Source organism: Microtus ochrogaster, chromosome 19, assembly GCF_000317375.1.
Source record: "Microtus ochrogaster isolate Prairie Vole_2 chromosome 19, MicOch1.0, whole genome shotgun sequence".
Taxonomy (NCBI): Eukaryota; Metazoa; Chordata; class Mammalia; order Rodentia; family Cricetidae; genus Microtus; species Microtus ochrogaster.
This window is the reverse complement of record NC_022021.1, coordinates 8,004,049-8,028,606: the sequence shown is the minus strand read 5'-3', so window position 1 is coordinate 8,028,606 and position 24,558 is coordinate 8,004,049. Positions and strand designations below refer to the sequence as shown.

General features: G+C 40.1%; 1 protein-coding gene across 2 annotated transcripts in view; it reads right to left on the bottom strand.

The window, feature by feature from the left end:
- Zfyve16 (zinc finger FYVE-type containing 16) overlaps positions 1-23,423 on the bottom strand; it is a 46,450-nt gene extending 23,027 nt beyond the window's left edge. Inside the window, exons 1-8 of one of the 2 annotated variants that reach the window (XM_013349684.2) lie at positions 23,296-23,423; positions 20,663-20,712; positions 13,678-13,786; positions 10,267-12,632; positions 8,422-8,518; positions 5,681-5,842; positions 3,172-3,314; positions 1,107-1,479 (exon numbers count right to left, since the gene is read on the bottom strand). In XM_013349684.2, the coding sequence (XP_013205138.1) occupies positions 1,107-1,479; positions 3,172-3,314; positions 5,681-5,842; positions 8,422-8,518; positions 10,267-12,632; positions 13,678-13,747 (3,211 nt within the window). In that variant the 5' untranslated portion in view covers positions 13,748-13,786; positions 20,663-20,712; positions 23,296-23,423. The remainder of the gene's footprint in view (positions 1-1,106; positions 1,480-3,171; positions 3,315-5,680; positions 5,843-8,421; positions 8,519-10,266; positions 12,633-13,677; positions 13,787-20,662; positions 20,713-23,295) is intronic. The other variant, XM_026783725.1, reaches the window with a different exon arrangement.
- Between the last annotated feature and the right edge of the window lie 1,135 nt (positions 23,424-24,558).

Sequence of the window (24,558 nt, the reverse complement as noted above, 5' to 3'; positions counted from 1 at the left end):
CTTTTCAAGATAAAAAAAAACCACTTTTATCAAAACTGGATTCTAGGGCCTGCGAACGTGCGTAGTGGGTTAAATTTCTTGGCTGTGGAAATTAGAACCCTCGGCGGAGGAGACAGCCTCACCCCACCAAGTTGTCCTCAGACTCCGCACACAGGCTGTGGCATACACTGGCGCTCACACACATCATACATCACAGCGGATTCTAATTTCTGAAGTCTACACTCGTGTTTCATATGCTGCTTGCTGCCATAGGCACGATATCAGTGACAGGTAGCCATAGCTAAACAAAATGACAGCCAACCAGAAAACATGCACAATATTCCAAGAACAGAGCTTAAAACACTCTTGTCTCTGTAGAGGTAAGCTCGCAGAATGTCTCTAACAGGAAACACAACACTAGCAAGCTTCATCTCTCTACATTAGCATGTGAACAACAACCCACAAGCTTATGTTTCAGATGTCATATAAAGCTTGAGGCAACAGGCATCTCCCTAGGGAGCAACTCTGGGGTGGGAGTTAACCACAGTATCCTCAGCTCAGCTCATTTCTCTTCTTACAAGAAAAATGGAGACCCAATGAAACTAAATAACATGCTTAAAGTCATACGTGAAATAGGTAGCAAATGATGGCCTAAAATTCCTAATTCTGCCATTGAATTTAATGCTATTTCTTTGGAAACAATCCTTCTTAACACACACACACACAAGCTAGAGTTAAAACCCCAAATAGAAACATTTCTGAGGGGTTTACCCATTGTATTAGATTTTAATTCATCCTAAGACAAAGACCCATATGTAATAAATGACTCAAAAGTTCAAAAAGTTTTCTATTTGTTTTGTATAAATAAAACTTTCTATAAACTAAAGTTATCACCCCTTTTATATATCATAACAAAAATGTTTTAAAATGCATTTCCTGTACTACAGACAAAATTAATATGTTCTTTGAGAAAGGTATTTCCCCTAGGATGGATATGGTAGCTCACTGTCCTCTCACAGGCCTGGGCTACACAGCAAATTTCCTAACAGCCACAGCTACGTAGACCTTTTCTTGACAAACCCAAACCAAGGATTCCTGTTCAGTTTTAAGCAGCCACACTATCCTACCTGATCCCTCTTCTCCAGATGTGGTCAGAAGGGGTGGCAGACCAACCTCGTCTTCAGGTAGAAGACTAATCTTGGTGCGGACGTGTGTGGCAATGCCACACAATAATCTGTAATCTGAGACACTAGCCACAGGCGAACCCAGCTGAGCAGGCACAACAGCAGAAGTAGACGGCTCCTCGCTGTCTACAAAAACATCATCTTCTAGTGTGAAAGGGCCAGGCATAGGCAAGCCTTCAGTGCCTGTACTCAGAGGCAGTTTTTCCACAGGTACATGAGAAACAGGACTCTGGGTTATCTCAGTTCTTGTGAGATCTCCTATTTCATTGTTTGGCTTTTCCACCACAGAATGGGTATGATCCACTTCATTTACAACCTGTAAAATAGGAGGGAAAGAAATCAGTCCATGTTCTCTGTTCAAGAGTGAAAGGTTGACCTCTATAACCAAATGTATTTTAATAAAAATAAAAGAAACCAATATAGGCTCCCAAATTCTTCTAAAGTTAAATTTCCATTTGACTTCCTTGATTGAGTTCAGGGGTATACCACATTAAGGAGTACAAGGGTTTAGCTAAGGGCTGTACCCCCTTACATAGTGACTAACTTAGCTCAGCTCAAGGCTTCCTCCCTCTTCTAACAGTTAAAATAGCCTGGGAGGAAGGGGGAGGCCGCAGAGGAATGGCTGGGAAGCAGAGTGATAGAGAGTCCACACTAGCAACCACCCAGAAAAAGCTGTCGGTCATCTTCACCAGAAGCTCTTCCTCTTTTAACCTTGCAGAATAAGTATTAAGAGGACATGGACTTGAGTGATATTTATAGTCTGTTTCAAACTTCCGTTCTGTTGGAACAAGATTGAGAATACACCACCTTTGGTAACTAGTTGTGTCTGCTGAAGAACTGTTACTTGCAGGTGGTGTCTACCTTCTACTACATCTGGTACAGCATGCAAATGGAAGCAGAAGATCACCAACAAATACTTTCTTGTATGCACGGAAAACATTAAATTAGTATCAATCTAAAATAAATTATGATTCTCAAAGTCCAGGGACTGCTGAAGTCCACAACATCCTTCAGAGAGACAGAACCCAAGAGTGCACCACACTGCACTACACACGGAAGCAAACTGAAACAATGCCGCTCTCTACTGAAGGGATGTGGCTTTAAAATAGTCTTTTTCTTCAAATAGTATCTCCTATTGGATTATATAGTAAATAATTTATAAATAGGTTCATTATGTTTAATTAATAAATATTTTAGTTTTCTCCATCTTAGTTTTAAAAATAATAATTATAAATACATATAACCTACATAACTTTATAATCTTGGAGGTTCTCTGTAATAATTAAAGCTTACAAAGAGGTTCTGAGATTTTTGTTAAAAAACTGAGAATCACTGCCAAAACAATAATAAAAAGGGTGAAACCGGGGCTGGAGAAATGGCTGGCAGTAAGAGAGCTTGGTTCCTGAGGAGGACCGGAGTTTGATTACCAGCACCCACACTGGGTGGTTCAAAACCACCTGCAGCTCCAGCTCCAGGGAATCTGATACCCTCTTCTGGCCTCTCTGAGTGCCTGTACATACATGTACATACCCACACAGACACACATACACATAAATTAAAACTAAAATAAATATTTCAAATGGTAAAAAGCTCTATTAACAACATTAATCCAAGCATATGTCAGATTTAGGGAATCTAGGTCCATAGTAAAGCAAGTCTGAGAACATAAAAGTTATGTTTACAGTGTAGCATAGTTTACTAGGTATGCAATAACACGGTATCTAAAGAAAAACATTAGAAACACTTTACTACTAAAAAAGGCTAATGACCACTTTGAGCTGTGGGATAAATGAGGCTGACAGGCCTGCTCCATCAACACTGCCCACAGTCTTCAGCTCATAAACAATGCCGTTTGCAAAGTGCTATGAGGGAAGCACGGCACAGCAAAACATGCACACACATATCTCTAGAAAGATTCAAGGCATGCAAAGGATAAGCACACTAATAATCACACGAGGAATCATCTACAAAATAAAATTTATGTAGCATAAGCTATTTAGATCCTTACTGTGGATACATCAGGTAAGACAGGACTACAGTCATCAGGACATCTTTTACTTCCGGATGATAGTTTGGTTGTATCGGCAACCTCACCATTAGGCAGAATGCCATCTGCGAACCACACTCGCTTCTGTTCTTTGGAACACGGTCCTAAAATGAGTTGGAAAGATGAACTGTTTTAGTTTGGCAATACTGCAGTGACACGTTTCCAGACAGGTCAGTTAATGTTTTCAGAACCCTTCTGCTATTCACGACAAGTCCTATATTCTCAGGGCTGAAGAATCCTATAAAAAGTAGATCTGGACCCTGAGCAAAGGACATGCCTATCTAATTCACTCCAAGAAAGAGCCTAGAGCAGCTGTGGCCTGGGAGTCACCTGCTCTGAAAGGGAAGGAGAAGTATTATACTTTATGGGCAGCGGGACAGACATAAGCCCTCTATTATTGAAGGGATGCATGGCGTAGCATGCTAACTCAGCTTTCCACTGACAAAAGACTTAATGGGGAGTTTTCTGACTCATAGTTTCAAAGTTTTCGCTCAAGGTGGCTTAGCTCTGTTTCCATGGGCTTTTGACAAGGTAGGACACCATGGTGGAAAAGATGCAGCAGAGCAGAGCTATTCCCCTCGTGGTGGCCAGGAAGCAGAGAAGACACAAAACAAGGAAAGGAAAAGATGCGGACTTCCCAGAGGTACCCCTAGTGCTCTGCTTCCTCCAGAGAAGCCCCACCTTCTAGTCCCACTCACTGATTAGCTCGGAACCCTAGAACCCAATCACTTCCCTAACGCCTGATATCTGAACAATGTACTGGGGAACCAAGCCCTCAACACATCATCTTTGGGGACATGTCACATCCATACCATAGCAAGCAGTGACTGGACACAACTTAAGGGCTGAGTAAGGTGCAGGGATGAAAAGCAGGTACCAGAGCATAACAGATAAGCAAAGAAAATCATACAGATAACAAAAAGAAAAGCGAAGGAAAGGTAAGTGGACCACTTAGGTATTCAAGAGACTATTTTGTATATTTACTTAATAAGCAAACAGTAACACTGTAGTTCTTAGATAGGCCAAAAGCCTTCCTAACACTCATTACTGCTTCTTCTCAAATCTGGGATAAATATCTATTATAAGCAGGAATACTTGTTTTTGTTGTTGTTAGAAAGTATCCAGAAAGAAAGGTTAAGAGAATTAAAGTCAGATGATTTTAGAACAATATAAAAACACAAGTAGTTTTATGTCTACTTTTCAAAATGGAGAAAACATAGAAAAAGTTGGAATTATGTATATGTATTTGCAACATGAGCGGGTGTATTAACAAGATACCTTTCTTACATTTACGAAAGTTTGATAATTTAGGTTGTTGATTTGAGAACATACAAATCATTTTAAACACAAATTTATTATCTCTAGGGTTAAAATACACAATTTCATAGCTACATCTTTGCTCGGATATGATTATAAATAGAAAATAGCAATTGAATGATAACCTAACCTTCCCCCAATACACACAATGCCAAAAGAATCAAATTTATCTTTAACTGATATTTCAGGCACTTTTTAAAATGTCACAGCCTTTGCTTCCAGAACAAATGTCTGCAAATACATACTGGCCCTATATAAGACTGAAAATGGATACAGCTAGAACAACAGCAGATAATTCAAAGGTTTTAAATATATTTTTGTGATAGTGCATGTCTGTAACCAATGACCTTGACACTAGCTTGAGTCTTAAAAACTAAAGACAATAAATAGATAATAGCTTGCTATTGCCATAAGATATATAATTAAAGAGAAGTTTTAAAAGAGCTATTTATTTGTTATCCCTAGACCCCAAGTACCCCACACTACACTGAGCTCTTGGGTGCTATGCTTGGAAGTGTGGAAAGTACAAATCCTAGCCTTCTTGGTCTGCTTGCTAACTGGCTGGGATCACTGCCAGGGTAGGGAGTGGTGGGAGAAGGAGAGCAAATGTGGGAACCGAAGGGATTCTTCCTGTCCTGTTTCCTTGCTGCAGTATCCCTGCAGCAGCAGTAGAAGCAGCAGCAGGAGGAGAAAAAGAGGAATGTTGCATATCCCATAACTTTATCACTCTGAACATCAAATCTAGACTCTCTCTGTTGCTAGAGAACCAGTCATAAGAGACCCCCTTGATGCTTCCAGTATTTATCATATGGCATTTTCCCAGAGATCACAGCTTGTCACAAGGTGCTTTAACTCCCAACTCCCAGATCTGAGAGCTAAGCACCACCAGGCACCCCTTCTCTGAGAGCTACTACTGCCTTCTTCCCTTTTGTCCCCCCAGTTCTAGTGGTGGCAGCTGCTTCCTGTAGTTACTTGTCTGTTAAACTCCTGAGCAAGTCTCCAGCCTCCACCCGTACATGTTTAACCAATCCCCTGTATAAACCCCTCCTGATGCTGAGCTGGTTTCTCTTTCCTGTCCAGACCCTGACTGCTAATGCATTTCCATTTGAATAACTTATCTTAGGTGGAAAGTACAGCAGTTTACTCTGGTTACCTTCAACATTTGGCTGTTTCAGTGCTGAGGTGGGCACAGTCGTAGGTGAAGGACTACTGGATGTCTGGGTCTCCTGAAGTGGCTGGGTGGTGGCACAATCATTAGAATGGTTAGACTTAAGACAAGAACCAACTGGACTCATCATCCTTTCAAATGCCTGGGCTATAAAGGGGAAAGAAGAGTATTAAAAACTCATGTTTTTAAATTTCCAGGTAAGCTACAATAAATATTTGATTTTTTAACTTGTAAGGAGAAAGTGTACTTGGCAAAGATGTCCGAGTGACTAGCACAGGCTCCTTAGGTGCAGCACTCCAATAAGTAACAGACGAGGTATTTCAATGTTTTTAATTAGTGTATACTTGATATCTACTACAGAAAAATTGTCTTCATTGAGTATGAGTGTCTCTGTATGAGTGGCCCTTTTACTCCCAGGCTCTACTAGCAACATACTCCAGAGTTATTCTTTAAGTCCTAAGTAATAATATTTCCTTAATACTCAGTTTAAATCCTTTATGGCTTTCTAATTGGAGTAAAACTTTTATGTTGTCTGAATGACAGATCACGTGGGCTCTACATCCCTAGCCTCATCTCAGTACAACCCACTGACTCATCGTGAGCCAGTGACCTGTGCCTCCTTGTTCTTCAGGGTAAGCAAGTCTATGCTGCCCTCCGCCTAGACTGTTCTCTCTACAGGTTCTCACACAGATCCAGTCTATTTCCTTCAAGTTCCCACTGAAGTCCTTATCATAAAGCATTATTATGGCCACTGTCCTGTCTCTGTCTGTCTTGGTACATCTTAACTTCCAGTTTAGGGTATTATTACCATCTGATGGCTTCTCTTTACCATTCCTTATCTCCACATTCAAAACCACATCAGCAGAACATCTATTTTGTTCTCTGCTGGGGCTCCAGAATACAAAACAGTGTCTGAATGTCACTGAACACTTTTTCAGGCAATGATATCTTCAGCACTTTTGCAAACTGAATGCCCATAAGTGGTTATCACTGCTACAGTCTTCTTAATATCACCAAATGACAGCGCTCTTGGAAACTGCTTCTGCTAACCAGGAAAATCAGCACGTGTCTACTACATTCTAGATTCCAAATCTTCCTGACAGCATTCACACAATGCTGAAACTCACACAATCCCAGCAGCTTTCTAACAGTCTCTATTCAACCCATTCTTCCAGTCCTTCATTGAATTTATCTCTGTCTTTGAGCCATCTTTTTATCTGATAACATAGCTTAAATGATTACTTCCATCATTTTCTAGCCTATAGTTGACATTTTCTTGTAATATATATATAACCATTAATAGCTCCCTAAACAAAATTACGTAAGATACTGAAACAGAATAAAAACAGGCATCTAAATAAATTCATCCCACAACACATTTGTGTGTGTGCTGATAATTAAACTCATGGTCTCGTACATGTGAGGCAAAAACTCTAACACTGAGCTACATACATTTCTATCCCTCTACATTATATCTTTGATAGACCAAAATTTTATCTCGGTATTCTATTAAGTCTCTTTAATGAGCATATCTTTCTTTCTCTATAGTCTTTCCAAAATCTGACCTGTCAACTCAAATTTTCATGGCTTTTTAATTAGGAGCTTTCATGTGGGAACTTGCTCTAAATTTGAATTCTAGCAAACTGCTTGGGCTAATAGCTCCAGCAGTTATCTTCTAGGCTATAGATACACTGCAAGAAGAAAAACAATTATAAGCATGTAGCTTCTTCATAAACAATGGTGATAACATAAAAATATTTTTTTAATTATATTCTATTATCTTCCAGAGTATAGGTCAACAGCAGGGAGTAGAACAGCTTACCTCAGGCTAACAGACTCACATCAGAGCTTTTTGGAGAATTGCTGAAAAAATTTATCTTCATTCAAAAGAGAAAAACAAATTATTATCAGGTATTTATTCTCCTGGCTAATAGGAGCTAGTTCATTGGCCTGGTCAAAAAAGGGTCAAGTATTTTTGTTGGGAATGAAATGGACAACAAATCTTTGAAAATGAAGAACCACTCAAAAGAACAGACATGTATCTAGGGGTGAAAGCACAACATAACACACACACGTATACACACATGCACACACACACACACACACACACACACACACACACACACACACACACCCTGTGGGAATTCAAAGAAGACCACCAAGACCATTGCTGAAAATGGAAACTAGCTAGAGAGTTAAGAAACAATGGGAAACATACACATGTAACATTCTAAAACCAAGAATGGAAAAAGATGAGACCAAAATGTGCAAACAGAATGGGGATCCTATGAGTTTATAAAATCATATATAATACCTTATCTTTCACACTCATTTCAAGCAATTGTCTAAAGAATAAGAACTACTACCTCGCCTTATGACATTAATATACAGCACTGAGCACTACTTGTAGGAATGTTTCAACTAAGGTGATGAGGATGACAGTGACGACGAGACAGCAGGCGGGTGAAATGAGGTACTAAGGACTTGGTACCCGTTAAAAGGTAATGAATGCCACTCCAGAACCTGAACGCTTCCTTTCCAGACTGGTAGTGTTAATTGTGAGAACGGAACAAAAAGAGAAACCAAGCCTTGGGATGTCCCACCTAAGCCAGATAAGTCAACACTAGGTCCTTGCCTTAAGAAAATAAAGAAGTTTATCTTTGTCACAATCCTGTTACTCTTAATAATTCATTTAGTGGAAGACAACATGCCAGGTCAATACTCACCTTTATTGATAGTCTCATAGCAGATTATACACACTCTTGCTTCCTTTTCTAGATACTGAAGCTTACATTTCCTGTTACAACAGACACCACAAAATACCTATAAAATACAAAATACTAAATTTGTTTTTGTCTCAAGTATATTTATTAGAAGCAGAGGGATAGGAACTTAAAACCTAATAAGCCAAAACCTACTTTCTTTATTATATGATTCATTTTCCTAATCCCCATAATCATAAATAGAATTATTTAATGTTCTTTAACTTAAAGGATAGTTAATCTTGACTGTCGCCATCAGGTGGAGTGAGAGACGTCTAGGAGCTGTGGGTATGTCTGTGAGGGTGTGTCCAAACAGGATCAGCAAGTAGAATGACAACTCAGAGGGACAGACAAGCTCTGGACATGAGCAGCACTGCCCGATAGACTTGAGGCCTGGCAAGCGTAAGTGTGGAAGGGCAAGGCAGCAGGGAGGACAAGCTGCATTCCTCCTGAGTCTACGCTGGGGCCATCATTCATGGACAGCACACTCCAACTTCTTCAGCCACACTGATGGCTCTCCAGAGACCCCAGGCCTTCACACCACTTTTTCTCAGGGGCTTCTGGTGTCCTGAACGAGGCAGTGACTGTACCATCTGCCTCTATCCAACAGATAACCATTGTTGGACTAATGAGCCTCCTATCATCAAATCTAATAAATCCCTTTATAATTACACATATATATACACATATTTATCCATAAATATATATAGATATAATTGTTTTTCTAAAGAACTCTAATACAAGAAATACTTTATAATTTATAATCAAATTTCTGATATTTTTAAATCCATTATGTTAACTAAAAGGCAATAAAAACTTTAATAAATATGTCTATGATTTAAAAAGCTTCCTGTAGCAGTTAAATATATATCCTAGTGATAATGAGACTGCCTACAATGTACACAGACCTGATTTCTTCTTAAAGATTTTTATTTATTATGTATATAGGTTTCTTCCTTCATGTATCCTGCAGTACAAAAGAGGACACCAGATCTCATTACAGATGGTTGTGAGCCACCATGTGGTTGCTGGGAATTGAACTCAGGACCTCTGGAAGAGCAGGCAGTGCTCTTAACCTCTGAGCCATCTCTCCAGCCACTCAGACCTGATTTTTATAACTAGGACATTATTTTGCTAAGATATAGTAGTTTGCATGGACTGGAGAGGGAGGGGGAGGGAGAGGGGAGGAGGGAAGTGAGGTGGGAGGAGGGGAAGAGGTGGAAATTTAAAATAAAAATTAAATAAATTAAAAAAAGATATAGTAGTTTGATCTGAACCCAACACATTACTGCAAAGTACTAAATAAAAAGCACACTAGCATTTAAAGACAGCTTCCTTGGAGTGTGCAGACAGCACCTTTATCATCAATAAGAACACAAACAAGGTCAGGTATGGCATTCTATACAAGCCAACTGGCTTTCCGGTGTTCTCCTAGGCAGTGATCAGGAAACTGGCTACATAATGGTCTTAAAATTAAGTATTTGAGGAAAAGGAGGATCTACTAAGCTTAGGGCACCTGATTTATGAATATTAGAGCTCATAGACACTTGGAGCAGCAGTTCTCAACTGTACAGTCATAACAGTACAAAATTACAGCTATGAAGTAGCAATAAAATAATTTAGTGACTGGGGGTCACCACAGCATAAGGAACTGTGTTAAAGGGTCACAGCACTATGATGGTTGACTATGAATCACTGACTTAACAGGGCAGAGAAGTAACTCAGAATTTGCCTTATGCTCTCAAGGACCTAGCTTTAATCCACAGGACCATAGAAGAATAATAAAAAGCCAACATTTTTATAACTTACTTTCCCACATGCTCGGCAGTGGTGTCGCCGTTTTGTGAAAGTGAATTTGACTTGGCAATTCATACAGTTTGGAGCTTCTGAATCAGGAACCCAAGTAGGTTGTTTCTGGCCCAAAACCAAGCCTTCTTTGCAAATGTTTTCAGGCAGAGAATCCTTGTTTGCAGTTACAATGCTGGATCCACCTTCAAAATTACTTTCTATGTCAATGTAATTGGAATTGAAGCTAGCCTGAGAATCAGGTATATGGTCGGCAGAGCAAACAGATGCAGCAACAGCATCTGCTATGCTTGCCTCACCTTCTGGAACATCTGGTTTATTCAGTTCCTTTGAACTCCTTGGTCCTGGCGGAAGGCTAAGCAGCTGCTTAGGTCTGGCCCCTCCAACAGCTTGGGTGTTAATACTGGGCACTGGCAATTCATTCACTACATCAGACTTACTGGTAGATATCCCTCTTTCAGTTGGAACTATGCTTTCTCCTACAGAAAGACCACCGTTTACTTGGGTGTTTTCTTTATCAATTGTTTCACAAATCACAACGCCTCCATTTCCACCAGCAGCTCCTGCTTCAGCACTGAAATCCATATTGCCCGCATTTCCACCAGCAGCCCCTGCTTCAGCACTGAAATCCGTATTGCCTGCATTTCCACCAGCAGCCCCTGCTTCAGCACTGAAATCCGTATTGCCCACATTTCCACCCTTTAGTCCTTGCACATCTATCTGATTCAGCTGAGACTGTGAACCACTTACGCTTTCTTCAAAAGACATTGTGTTAGGGTTCTGAAGACACTGTTCATTCAGGAAAGCATCCAGTTCAGCATCACTAATTAGTGTGCCACTTCTCATGCTTCCGTCAATATTAAAGTAATCTAACTCCTGCCCATCCATGTCACTGCTGGCAAAGGTGAGACCTTCACATCCGTCAGGAGACTCTGGAGCATTTGAAGCATAGAGTGCCATTTGAGACTCTGAAGCTGAGGAAGAGCTGGAATCCTCAGGGTATTCCAAAGATTCACCACTGATTACCATCTGCTCAGGTTCAAACTTTCCATCCACTTTCTTTTCAGTTACTGGCTGAAGAAATATGCTCTTACACTTTTCCTTTTTCAAAAGATCTGTCTCCCCGTCTAAAACAGCACTCTTCTGTATTTCTTCAGGTACAGTCATTACCTCATCTTTCCGATCTTCAGACTCTTCAGGAGGTAAACAATCACCATGCACATCATCGTCAATTAACGGTTCACACAACAACCCAGATGATGAGAGACAGGACGGGGAAGAGGGCGCACCTTCCTCTGAAACATGTGAAGATGGAGAGGAAACCTGGACTATATCACTAGTACCTTTAAGGTCTACATTTCTTGAGTCTTCTTTCACAGACTGTTTCATGAATACAGCAGCCTTGTTTTCCAGAAAGGAAGGGCCAGGTAACTTGAAATTTTCATCTTTTGAATCTGTGTCACTTAGACATATCCCTTCATTTTTTGGAAGATTACAAGGCAAAGCAATTGTCTTATCTCCTTCTTCTGAACACTCTGTATTTATGACTGCCACACCTACTCCCTCTTCTGCTAAAGAGCCATCACCTTTTAAAGACTCACATGGTAGCCTCTTATACTGTGGGGTATCTTTTAAAGACTCACATGGTAGCCTCTTATACTGTGGGTTATCTTTGGCATTAGATGTTTCAGAATTTTGTTCAGTCAAAGCAAATGACATGTCAAAATCAACTGTCTCTAACTCATTAGGGATCTTTTCATCTTTTAAATTTTCTGCTCCACTATATTTACAAGAATCAGAAAGTGCTGTGTCTATTTTCACATCCAATTCTTTAATCCTACTAAAATCTCTGCTTTGTGGGCTGGAGTCATTCTGGTTTTCTCCAACAGCATCACTACCATGGTCGGCTAAAGAAACAGTGAGGATGTCTGAAACTGAAGACGAATCCAATGCGATTAAAGCATCTACACTGGACTTAGAATCATCTGACAATAACTTTTTAATGTCTTCTTCACTACTGGTGGCATGTACTAAGTTACCCATGTCACTTATTAGGTCACAGACAGGCTTACTACATCTTCCCATGCATGAAGGCTGGATTTCATCTGAAGCACTAGCATCTACAGAAGAAAGAAGGTCGAGTCCCGTGACATTTTTTTCATTCTGTCTAGAAGTTAACCCCTCGCGTGCTTTCTCGTTGAGGAAAGTCTCATTTGCTTCACAGCACGTTTCTGGTGAGATACAACTACCAACACATCTTTGGTCCTTTGGCAAGAGGAAAGCTAACTGTGGAGAAGCCAACTCTGAAGAAACTGAACAGTGGTTAGAAACATATACATTCTGTGCATCTTGGAGATAATCTTGTTTATCTAGTGAAAAATAGAAACACAAAGTTATTCAGAAGACCCAAATCAAGTAAAGATTACAAAAATATGCTTTCTAGAACTTTCAATCAACTTTTTATTTGCCCTTAACTGTTCTAGTTTTTACTTAATACAGTCTTAAGAAGACAGAAATTTACTGGGCAGTGGTGGCGCACGCCTTTAATCCCAGCATTTGAGAGGCAGAGGCAGGCAGATCTCTGTGAGTTTGAGGCCAGCCTGGTCTACAGAGTGAGTTCCAGGACAGGCTCTAAAGCTACACAGAAAAATCCTGTCGAGGGAAAAAAAATTGACAGAAATGCTGTCAATAACTTAGCTACATTATAAACCAAACCGCAAAGGCTGATGAGCTATCTTATCTTTAGCTACTTTTGTTCTGTCATTGTCCTGATTGGCTTTTTGTGAACTTGGCACCAGCCAGAGTCATCTGGGAAGAGGAACCTCAATTAAGAAAATGCCTCCAGCATATGGCCTGTAGAGCATTGGTCTGTGGAGCATTACCTTGATTAATGGGTAGATGTGAGAGGGTTCAGCCCCCTGTGGTGGGGAGACTCCTGGCCAGGTGGTTCTGGGCTAAGGAACAAGTCATTAGGTGGCCCTCCTCCACGGGCTCTGCTTCAGTTCCTGCCTTGAGTTCCTACCCTGACTTCCCTTCATGGTGGACTGACTATATACTGTAAGGTGAAGCAAATCCTTTCCTCCTCAAGTCACTTTTGGTCATGGTATTTATCAAAGCAACAGAAATCTGGCTAGTATAGCTCTCCCATTTCCTAAATTCATTCTGAGGAAATATCCCTTACAGTAATGACATCATAACTTAAAGAGTGCTACCAAATTGCTTTGATCTTCCTTATAGAGATTTTCTTCTAAGTTTGTATCTACACAATAACTTTTATTTCTGGCTAATAAACTAATACGTTATAATGAAATAGACAAACTTTTTAAAGAATACAACAATGTGACCAAGACTGAAATAAAATTTTGTTAAAGGGACATTTTAGATTCAAGTGGCAAAGTAGAAAAACCAACAAACCTGGGTTCTGCTCAAAATCATCAAGAAGTTTGTCCAGGTCACTGACAGCTGCTTTGAAGTAACTGTCCATTCTACCTGTAGGCTTACTCAGAATTTAATTCTTGTATGCCTAGAAAATAAAAAGTACAATATTATATTTAATTTTCTACCAGGCAAATATTATGCTATCTATTCTGTGCCAATACAACTATCCAAGTAGAAACAAAATATAAAGTTAAAGCTGAGCGCTGTGGCTCACACCTTTAATCCTAGCACTCAGAAGGTGGAGGCAGGCAGATCTCTGTTTGAAGCCAGCCTGACCTACAAAGTGTGTTCCAGGACAGCCAGGAGTGTTATACAGAGAAATCCTGCCTTGAAAAACCTAATTAATTAATTAAAAATAAGTAAAATTAAATTACTTTAATTTTAAAATAATTAATTTACTAAAATTAAATGAAATTAAATTACTTCTTTTCCATAACACAGGTAGGAAATGCTCTCTTCATGAAAGTGACAAGAAAGCCAACTTCTAAACACAACCTTGGAGCACAAGCTACTGCATGAGAGTGTCCTGCACGAGAGTGTCCTGCACGCACATAAGTGTGCAAGTGGAGACCAGGGACAGTGCACATCTTCCTCCGCCACGCTCTAGTCACTGCCTTAAGACAGGGTCTCTCGCTGACTGGAAGCCCATCATTTCAGCCAAGTGGTCTGGCCAGCGAGCTCTGAGGAGCTACCTGTCCCACAATGTTGGGGTCACAGGTATACACAGCCATGTCTGGCTTTACTAGGGCTTCAATAACTTCAAACTCATGTCCTAACCCTGCATGACATGCAGTCTTTCTCACTGACTGGACTTCTCTCCAATCCAGTATTATGAATTTTAAAACACTTATCTAAATAATTCACAAGTGGAAGAATAACAATGAAATGTTACAAATACTTAAATGTTAAAAGTCAAGTAATATATACTATATACAAACAAAACAGCACAGAAAACTAAAATGAGCTTTATGAAAAGATCTGTGAGTAGCTAACGCAGAAACCAAATGAGCTGAAGACATGACAAGACTCTACCAGTGACCAACATCAGAAGGAAAGAACCCAACCTAAGGGGTTCTTTCTCACTGAAATGGGATAAGTGAACATCAAAACAATGAAGAACACACAGAACTGAAAACAAATCAAATAAAACTTAAAAACCAAGCAATCACAACATTACGTCAAGCTCAAAACCAAAGAACCCCACCTACGGGAGGGCTGCTAGGGTAATAGTAATCTAAAAATTAATGAATTAAGGAAAATTAGCAGAGAATTAATCCTTAACTTATTTACAGAATACACTTCCAGGAGAATACACTTCCAGGTAATACAGTAGTTACCAAGAGAATGCTCGTTATGTAAGAATTCCAGTAAAAATACGTAGAAGGATTTAAACTTTTAAGAAAATCTTTTTATAGCTCCTAGCGCAATAAGTGGACTAAGCAATTGTTACCAACAAATGTTAAAACTTTAGAGGAAAAGTCTGATGGGAACTCATGATGCTACGACGGGGTCAGCAACTGCAATCCAATCATCAGTTTTACCATCAGTCACGTGGAAGAGAACACCAGCACACAGAACATGGGCCTGAACCTAACCAAACCTGAACACTAACTAACTGTCTGCAGGAAATCCAATCATCTAAAGACAGCTAAATGACATTTTAAAAAAACAACCATGTAAATCAACCCAGAAAGTAGAAGACTATGTTCTTCAAGCTGTGTATCATGTATGACTAGTTTGTTTTTAAAAAAAACTTCCAAAGTGTTGCCAACTATCATTTTGTAGAGCAAAGTAAAGCTTTGCCAATTTTTTAAGAATACATATAAACAAAGGTATAGGATAATTAAAAACATTCAAATCTTGCCTGGAATAGAGAATGAACAGGAGTGAGATAAGGTTTTTTTGAGAACTGGTTATGACTGAAAGACATAAACCAAGGCTCAGATGACTCAGAAGTGCAGAGCACAATGAGAGATTTCGCCTAAACAAAGCACAGAGAAACGAGGAGCAGCTGAATATAAAACAGAAGCTCAGAAATCCAACAACAGAATGAGAATAGAGTTCCACAGGGGAAAGCAGTATGGGAACATTTCCTTTGAAGGCAAATGCCAGGAATTTTTTTCAGAGTTCATGAAAAATTGAACAAATAAAAAATGATACTTCATACCACAATAAAACAGAAATTTACACTTTTAAGTACATTACAGGGAAACAACAAAATTCCAAACAGAAATGGTCATTTCAGAGTTATAAGTATCCTCACAACAAGCTTAAACAAAGGTACACTTCAGAAGCACTCGGGAGGGAGAGGCAGGCAGATCTCTGTGAGTTCGAGGCCAGCCTGGTCTACAAGAGCTAGTTCCAGGACAGGCACCAAAGCTACAGAGAAACCTTGTCTCAAAAAACAAACAAAACCAAACATAAGACACATCCCGATTCAATAAAGCTTGTTAGCTCTTGTTTCCAACATACAAAGAAATGTACACTAAAACACAGATATTAAGCCAATGAAAGGGGGTAAGGGGAAGAAACAATGCAGGAACTAAGAAAACAGCAAAGCACATTCTGAGAGAAAGAAGCATCCACACAACTGTGAAACAGGAACACAAAACCATAAGGAAGAAACATAAGGGGAACAACAGCTGATCATAAGTCAACGGCAGAAATCTTAGGGGCTGGAGGGACTCAGTAAAAACAGCTCTTGCATCAGACACAGTAACAGGATTAACTGAATTTATTAAAAAGAAAGCAAAACTTGAAATCAACAGTTTAAACTTCCAATTTGGGAAACTATATTGGAAAATCAGCTTACCCTAAATGAGAAGAAAAATAAAAACTAAAGAGTGCTGGGTCTGTAGGTATAGACCACCTTACCTGCACTAAAGAGTGCTGGGTCTATAGGTATAGACCACCTTACCTGCACTGAAGAGTGCTGGGTCTATAGGTATAGACCACCTTACCTGCACTAAAGAGTGCTGGGTCTATAGGTATAGACCACCTTACCTGCACTAAAGAGTGCTGGATCTGTAGGTATAGACCACCTTACCTGCACTCACGTGTGCATTGTGGTGTACTCACAGTGCTTTGCTCTTTCTAAAAATTGTTTATATTTTTTTAGATTTTTGACATGGTCTTATCTACCCCAGCATGCCTTTAACATTCTCGATAGATTAGATAGATAGATAGATAGATAGATAGATAGATAGATAGATAGATAGATAGATAGATAGATAGATGATACATAGATACATAGACATAGATATATATCAAGGTCATATATATCCCCAAGGATGACCTTAAACTCTGACCCTCTTGCCGCCACTTCTCCAGTGCTTCTGCTACAGGTATACATCACCATTTGGAAGAGAATGCCTTGAGTGACTTCATTCATTCACAACTACCAAAAAAGGTGGAAGCAACCACAACCATGTGTCTTTGATTGCCACACAAATAATATTAATAAAATGTGCTAACCAAGCCACAAAAGCATAGGAATTATCTCTAAACGCATACTGCTAAATAGAAGAATCTATACTTAGTCTATGATCCCATCACATATCATTCTGGGAAAGTAAGACTATAGAGATAATGAACATGCCAGTGATTGTCAATGGTCAGGAGGGCTAGAGAGGGCTGGATCCAGTAGATGTTTCATGGGAATGAAGCTACTGTGTGATACTGCAATGGCTAACCCAGAGAAAAGGCGCTGGACATACCTATAGAACTTTACACCACAAAGAACACATCGCAATGTACACAATGACATTTACTAGCCAGGAATTGTGGCTCACGCCTATAATCCTAGCACTAGGGACTGAATTATAGCAGCAGGATTGCAGCATATTCAAGGTCTGGCTAGGCTGCACAGTAAGTTCTAGGCCAGGGCTATAGAGTAAGACCTGACAAAAACCAAAAGACCTTTAAGGTAAGGGATCCCAGAATGAAATGCTGATGCCATTACCTGGAACGGAGGGAAAGGAAAAGGTACTGACTTTTGGAAATGTTTAACAGCAAAAGGAACACAAGCACGGGACTCTTCCATTTCCTATAGCAACTACTCACTTTATGTCCTCGTAGGGTATTACATAAGTTACTACATTTATTGTTTAAACACCCAAAGGACAGGGCCTGGTGCTTTGTTTACTCATATATTCAGTGTCTTTTTTCACATTTTTTTTGTTATTTTTACATGTATAGGTGATTTGCCTATGAATAACTGAAGCAGTATCAGATGAGTTATAGGCAGCTGTGAGCCACACATGTGCTGGGAATTGAGCCCAGGTCCTCTCAAAGAGTATCCAGCGCTCTTAACTGATGAGTCATCTCTGTAGCCCGATATTCAGTGTCTTTATCAGTACCATCATATACAGTGTGTTGTTGAGGAATATAAAGGTTTCTAGAGAGAAGAACAGAATTGGTTACCATTCCAGCATTATACTTCTCAACAGTAACACCAGAACAAAGAACACTGGAGCCATGCCTCTAAGATTCTAGAAGTAACAACTGACGCTATCAACCAAGTGTGATGGTTGGAAAATCGACTAGATATACCTAATCGTGTGGTCTACAAATATGATGGGGACTCCAAGAAAGATAAAAACTTGAGTCTAGGAAACAAGCTATTCCATGAGAGAGAGACAGATAGAATTCATACGAGATATAAAACAGTAGCCCAGGAAAACTGCTATATTGCAGGACCAGAGACAGAAGCTAGGCACCACACATCTGATGAGAGAGACTGCAAAGTAAAGATATTATTGTATACATTTGAACCTACTCATACTTGAATATCATATCTTGTCTGAGGGGTTAAAATCCCAAAGAATATAAACTACACATTAAAAATATAATGCATGGTGGTGCACGCTTTTAGTTCCAGCACTTAGGAAGCAGAGGCAGGTAGAGCTCAGAATTCAAAGCCAGACTGATCAACAGAATGAGTTCCAGGATAGTCAAGGTTAAACAAGGATTAAAGTGTATATAAAATACATTCATAAAGATGCATGAAAAAATGAGAGGTAGATACAAAAAAAAAATAAGGTCACTTGTAACTCTAGGAAAGCAGTAATTATATAATGATATAAACACAAAGTAGCTCAAAGTTAACAAGTAACTAGCTAGAGAATACCAGGGAAAGAATGGGCATTGCAGTGTTCAAAGAGAAGAGTGGAAGCAGCAAATCTAACTCCTATAAACTATGACACAAAATGGTTCCCAAACTAGAATAGGGTGGGAGTGAGGAGGGAGATAACTAGATAGCTGAATATGCTACTTAAACATCTGGCAGCTAAAAAAAATCTGAAGTCATTGGCACTCAAGCAGCCTGCCTCAGTTTTGTGAGAGAATTGCCCTACGGTATCTACATCTAGTAACAAATTAACTCCATTCGAGGGCATGTAAAGTATTATTATTATTTGTATTATCCATGGAAGGATTGGGAAATAGTTGCTGAAACCATTTTCTATGGTCTATGGTTCACGGGGGCCTAGACTAAGATGGTTTCTCTGGAGAGTAAAATTCTGAGTAAGAAGAACAAGAAAGGGTAACTGGGCTTTTCATTATACATCTTTAGTATCATTTAAGTAAAAGAGTAAAGGAACTCTGAATACAGAATGTATTTAAAAAAAACAAAAAAACAAACAAACAAAAAACTACTACCAGCTGGGTGGTGGTGGCACATACCTAGCACTTGAGAGGCATAGGAAGGGAATCTGAGTTTGAAGCCAGCCTGGTCTACAGAGTGAGTCCAGGACAGCCAGGGCTACTCAGAGAAACCCTGTCTCAAAAATCAAAATCAAACAAACAAATAAAAACTATCACCAAAAGTTCTAAAAACAGTTTCTCATTAGTAAAATCCAGAGGTTTTTTTTAAAAAACAAACAAACAAACAAACAAACAAACAAACCAAAGACTGCATTAAAGAACATCTATTTACAGAGCATCTCAACATAGTAACACACTTAAGCATTATATTATTTGAAGTGGGAAAAGTACAGGACACAATGTAATTCAACAATTTGTAAAAGGTATGACAATGCAAATACTTTACATTGCTACTTTTTAACACGAAGTATTAGTAAGGTGTGGATTTACTCATTTCAACCAAATAGAAAGTACTTTTGGTCTAGCAATCTAATATAAATAGAATAAACAAACAAAATGTACAATATACTCTATATTTTAAAGTTTATGTGAAGAAGCACTGACAAGACTGTTTTTAAATCTCCTGTACATAAGAATGAGCTGCTTGTTTACTTTCATTTATTTATCTGTGTGGGTGTGGAGGTCAGCTGAAAACTTTCAGAAGCAGAATAATTCTGTCCTTCCATCATGTGTCCTGGAAGCAAACGCCTCAGGCTGTCAGACTGTGGCTGCAAGAACCTTTACCCACCATTTTGCCCATCCAACGAAGACTTGAGATATTTTCATTAACTTAGCCATTTATATACTCTCAGATTTCCAAAAAATTTTTTATAATACTCACTTTTAAAAATGGTTTTAGCCGGGCGATGGGGGCGCACGCCTTTAATCCCAGCACTCAGGAGGCAGAGGCAGGCGGATCTCTGTGAGTTCGAGACCAGCCTGGTCTATAGAGCTAGTTCCAGGACAGGCTCCAAAGCCACAGAGAAACCCTGTCTCGAAAAAACCAAAAAAAAAAAAAAAAAATGGTTTTAAAAGTCTCTTCACGGTTTTAAAAAATTGGTAGTAACAGGGAAGAGTAATAAGAAAAAAGTAACACTAAAATTGCTAAGGTGAGACACGGTGAGGACATGAGGGTGAGAAGAAACAAAAGCAGTTAAAGGATCTGAACTTTTGGAGACTGAAGCAAAGGAGAAGGCTGGAACTAACAAAAGGCGTCCACTGTGGGTGACTGGGTAGACCAATGGAGACACACTGACTGTCACAGGTTATTCAAGACAAGCAGGAAGAAGCGACACACTTTGAACTCCGTGTCAAGTACCTTGAGAACATCCTGGGGGAGATGTCCAAGAGGCTGTTGAATGTAAGAACCTGGAATGCAGAGAAGAGTCTGAGACAGAGATTTGAAAATTGGCAAATATAGCTGTTAAAGGAAGTGACCTAGGGAAAGAACACAAGAGTACAGGAGTCTATCAGACAACTAATGATCCCCCAAACCTACTGGGATAAAACTATGCCCTGGGTTACACACGCTTCTGTAGAAAATATCCAATATGCAGTGTTGAAGGAAAGAAAATTACAAAACTCTGTACAATATAAAACTATTCTCTACAAATAAGTTGTTAAGATATTAACAAAGGCCGGGCGGTGTTGGCGCACGCCTTTAATCCCAGCACTCGGGAGGCAGAGACAGGCGGATCTCTGTGAGTTCGAGACCAGCCTGGTCTACAAGAGCTACGCCGGACAGGCTCCAAAACCACAGAGAAACCCTGTCTCGAAAAACAAAAAAAACAAAAAAAAAAAAAAACAAAAAAAAAGATATTAACAAAGGGGAAATATGGAGAAATAAACACCAAACAAAATCTAGCACAGGTATTTATGTGAGTCTTTTAGAGATAAAGAGTTTTTAAAAAGAAAAAGGCATACACTTTTGTAAACAAGGTAGAAAAAGATAAAATTTATTTTCCTTAAAAGTGATATAATGCAGCCTTACACTATAAAACATCTGTTAGAAGGCACTTGGACACAAGACTGTAAGTGGGTAAAACAAATTATATGGAAAAACATAATATGATCATAAAAAGTTTAATGTACATTAATAATTAAGATTTAAAAACACCATGGGTTACTTACTAAGTTGAAATAAAGTTTCTTTTCTATAATAAAGCACTTGATGTTGGCGAGGTGTGAGATTTAAGGAAAAATCTCAACTGCTACTGACAGAAAGTGATATTGCCTCTCAGGCAATAGATGCAACAATATGTAGAAACGGTCTGGGGGGATTCCAATTCTCTCTTTAAATTCACGAAAATAACCCAAAACTACTGAAAAATATACAGACACTTTGTCAATCAAATAAATTCAAATAAATGACATGGGAACACAACAGAAAATTATGAAAATCATCCAAATTAATTACTATGTCTATCACAATACAAAGGGGCAGGACCTAGCCATTCAACCTGCAGAAAAAACCAGCACCTGTGCCCCGGAAAGCAAGAAACTTTGTATGCGCAAAGTTTGCAAGTGAGAAGCACAAGATAATAGGTTATTTAATAGAAGAAATCTTAAATCAGTTTTCTCATGCTTCCAGATCGTCTCTTTTCTAATCATGTAACTAGGCGAAGACAGATTTTCTTCCTGTACCTTAATCTAAACAAGTCAGCGCACCAGGACAAACTAAGAAATACAAGAATTCAGCTGTCTTCTATGATGCCAGATATTAAAGTAACTTGCCTCCAGGTAAAAGGATACCACCTGGCCCCTAAACTTAGTTTTGGAAAGATAGTTGATTTTTAATCGAGATACTTAGCAAGTACAATAATGCTCTTACTTTTATCTAGCTTTATTTTGGGGACAGTAATTTACTGTGTACACCAGGATAGTCTGTAGCTCGATCCTCCTGCCTTTCTACAGTTACTTGCTGGGATTATGGTCATGATCCACCATGCTTCATTATAATACTATTTTTAGGTGAATACATGAAAAAAAAGATTTTCTGAGTTTTAATTTCTGAAATGGTAACTATGCTGCATGAACAATTATTTTTTCCTCAACATTTTTCAATTGTCATCGCTCTCAATCATAGGGGTACTATGTGTAACACAGTATTATGATTGGGGATAAAAGAAGTTTAGTTTTATCTGCGAGGTAGCTACTTCAAAAGATGCTTTTGCTTATATGTGTACAGTAAAAGGATGATCGGTATATGTGTAATGCTTTTAAAAACATGGGAAGGCCAAGCAACCTGATCCTTAAGTTTAAAATGCAATGAGGGCAAAAAGGACAAAGAAAAATGTCAAAATGTTCAGCGGCTGGTTACTTTTGCATGCTAGTCGCTATTATCCTTATTCCTTGCTATAATTTTAAAACAGCTTACCACTAAATATGTAGTTTAATACCCAAGAGAGAGAAAGAAGTTAGATGAAAAATCAGAGCTCTACTGAATCAAACCACTAAACTTTTGCCAACTCAAGAAACGCCAAACTCAGATAAGTAAATGACTGAACCGGATGACATGACATCACTAAATTATTCACTGAACAAAGAGATGAACGCAATGTTAAATTCACGGGCCGGCTTTCTGACCTGTCCAACCAAGAACGTGGGTCTAAAATGTAGTCATTTGCAATCACGGTCGTACAAACAGGCTAACGGCTAAAAGTCAGGCCACCTCTGACTTCAGAGGCACTAAAGAAAAGGCAGCGGCAGCGGACACTGGTGCATCCCTGCGACGGAGGCGGCGACAAGCGGCAGCGGACTCGCGGGGGCCAGTGCACTCCGGGCCGGGCCTGCGGTGGGGTCGGGTATCCCGGCTGCTCAGCCCCCAGGGCGGCCGGCTAGTCTCCGAGGAAGGCAAGGCCCGGCTGTCGGAGCCCGGCGAGCCCGCGGCCACCCCGCCCCTCCGCCCGCAGGACGCTGAGGAGAGGCCGAAGGCGGCTCCGGGGCGCTTACCTCCCCACACCCCGCCGAGCTCTCGGGGACTCGTCGCGACGCCGCAGTGAGGCGTGAAGAGAGACCCGATCAGGACACCCGGGGCTGCGCGACGCCAACCCAGTGCCCGTCCCCCGCCGACCCAGCCGAGAGGCGCGCAGGCGCGGAGAAGGTTCCCAGCTGCCACGCCCCCTCCGGGAGGCTAGGCGTCTGCGCACGCGCGCTGCTAAGGTCCGAGCTGGCGCGCCGGAAGTGGCTGAGTCTTCAGAGTGGAATGTCGTTGCTGTGTCGTGGTCCACAGGACTGTGTGCCCATGGGCTCGGGGGCGACTCGAGCCGCAGCCTAGCTCCGGTTTACACCGCCACACCAGCGGCTCACACCGTGTCTCACCCCCGGCAGCTCCCAGAAGTCGTCCCCGCGACAGAGTGGACCCGGCTGGCGCCTCTGACCGCGCCCTGCCCTTTGGCTGTACTTCTGCATCGCCATCCGGTTGTGGCCTTTAGAGCTGCTGCTGTCTAAAAAACAGAAGCCAGCTGACCTCTCCGAAGGAGAAGCTGACACTACTGCCTGCTTTGGCCTTCGTTATTTTCACCCAAAGTTTTCTAAAGTTCAAAGCGGAAGAAGAGAAAACTGGGATCCGGACCTTCTCGGGGACAGCTGGCGCGCCTCTGCTTTCAAGATTGCGTTATCTCTGCGATTTGCTCTCAGAGACTTTACATCCGCAATCGGCAATTTGCAGCTATAGTCTTTGATCCTTCAGAGATTTTGATTCTCCAGTTTTCATTTTCCTACTCTTGAGATGGAATTGTGTGATTTTTTTTTAGCTCCAGTAAATCTTTTGGTTGCGTGATATGATTTATATGTTCTATGACTGATAATGCATAAGAGATGTTTTGCTTACATTACCTTATTAATTTTAAGAATAATTCTACAAAATACAGTGTAGTCTGTCTCTTTAAGAGACATGCCACGCCCACTCCCACCCCCTTTTGCTGAGGCAGGCAGATCTTCCTATCTGCTTGCAGCCTGAGTCTCATCCCCTTATCCTCTCTCTCTCCTCTCTCTCTCTCTCTCTCTCTCTCTCTCTCTCTCTCTCTCTCTCTCTCTCTGCTTCTGTACTTCCCAGAAGAATAAAGTTTTTTTTAAAAAATTTCTCATTATCAGATTTAAAATCATGTCTGATCTTTTGTTTATTAATATTTTTCTCCAATTGAAAACCCACTTTTAATCTCCTAAGGTGCTTCTGCTTTTAAAAAAAACCAAATACTTATTCTCTGGTAATTT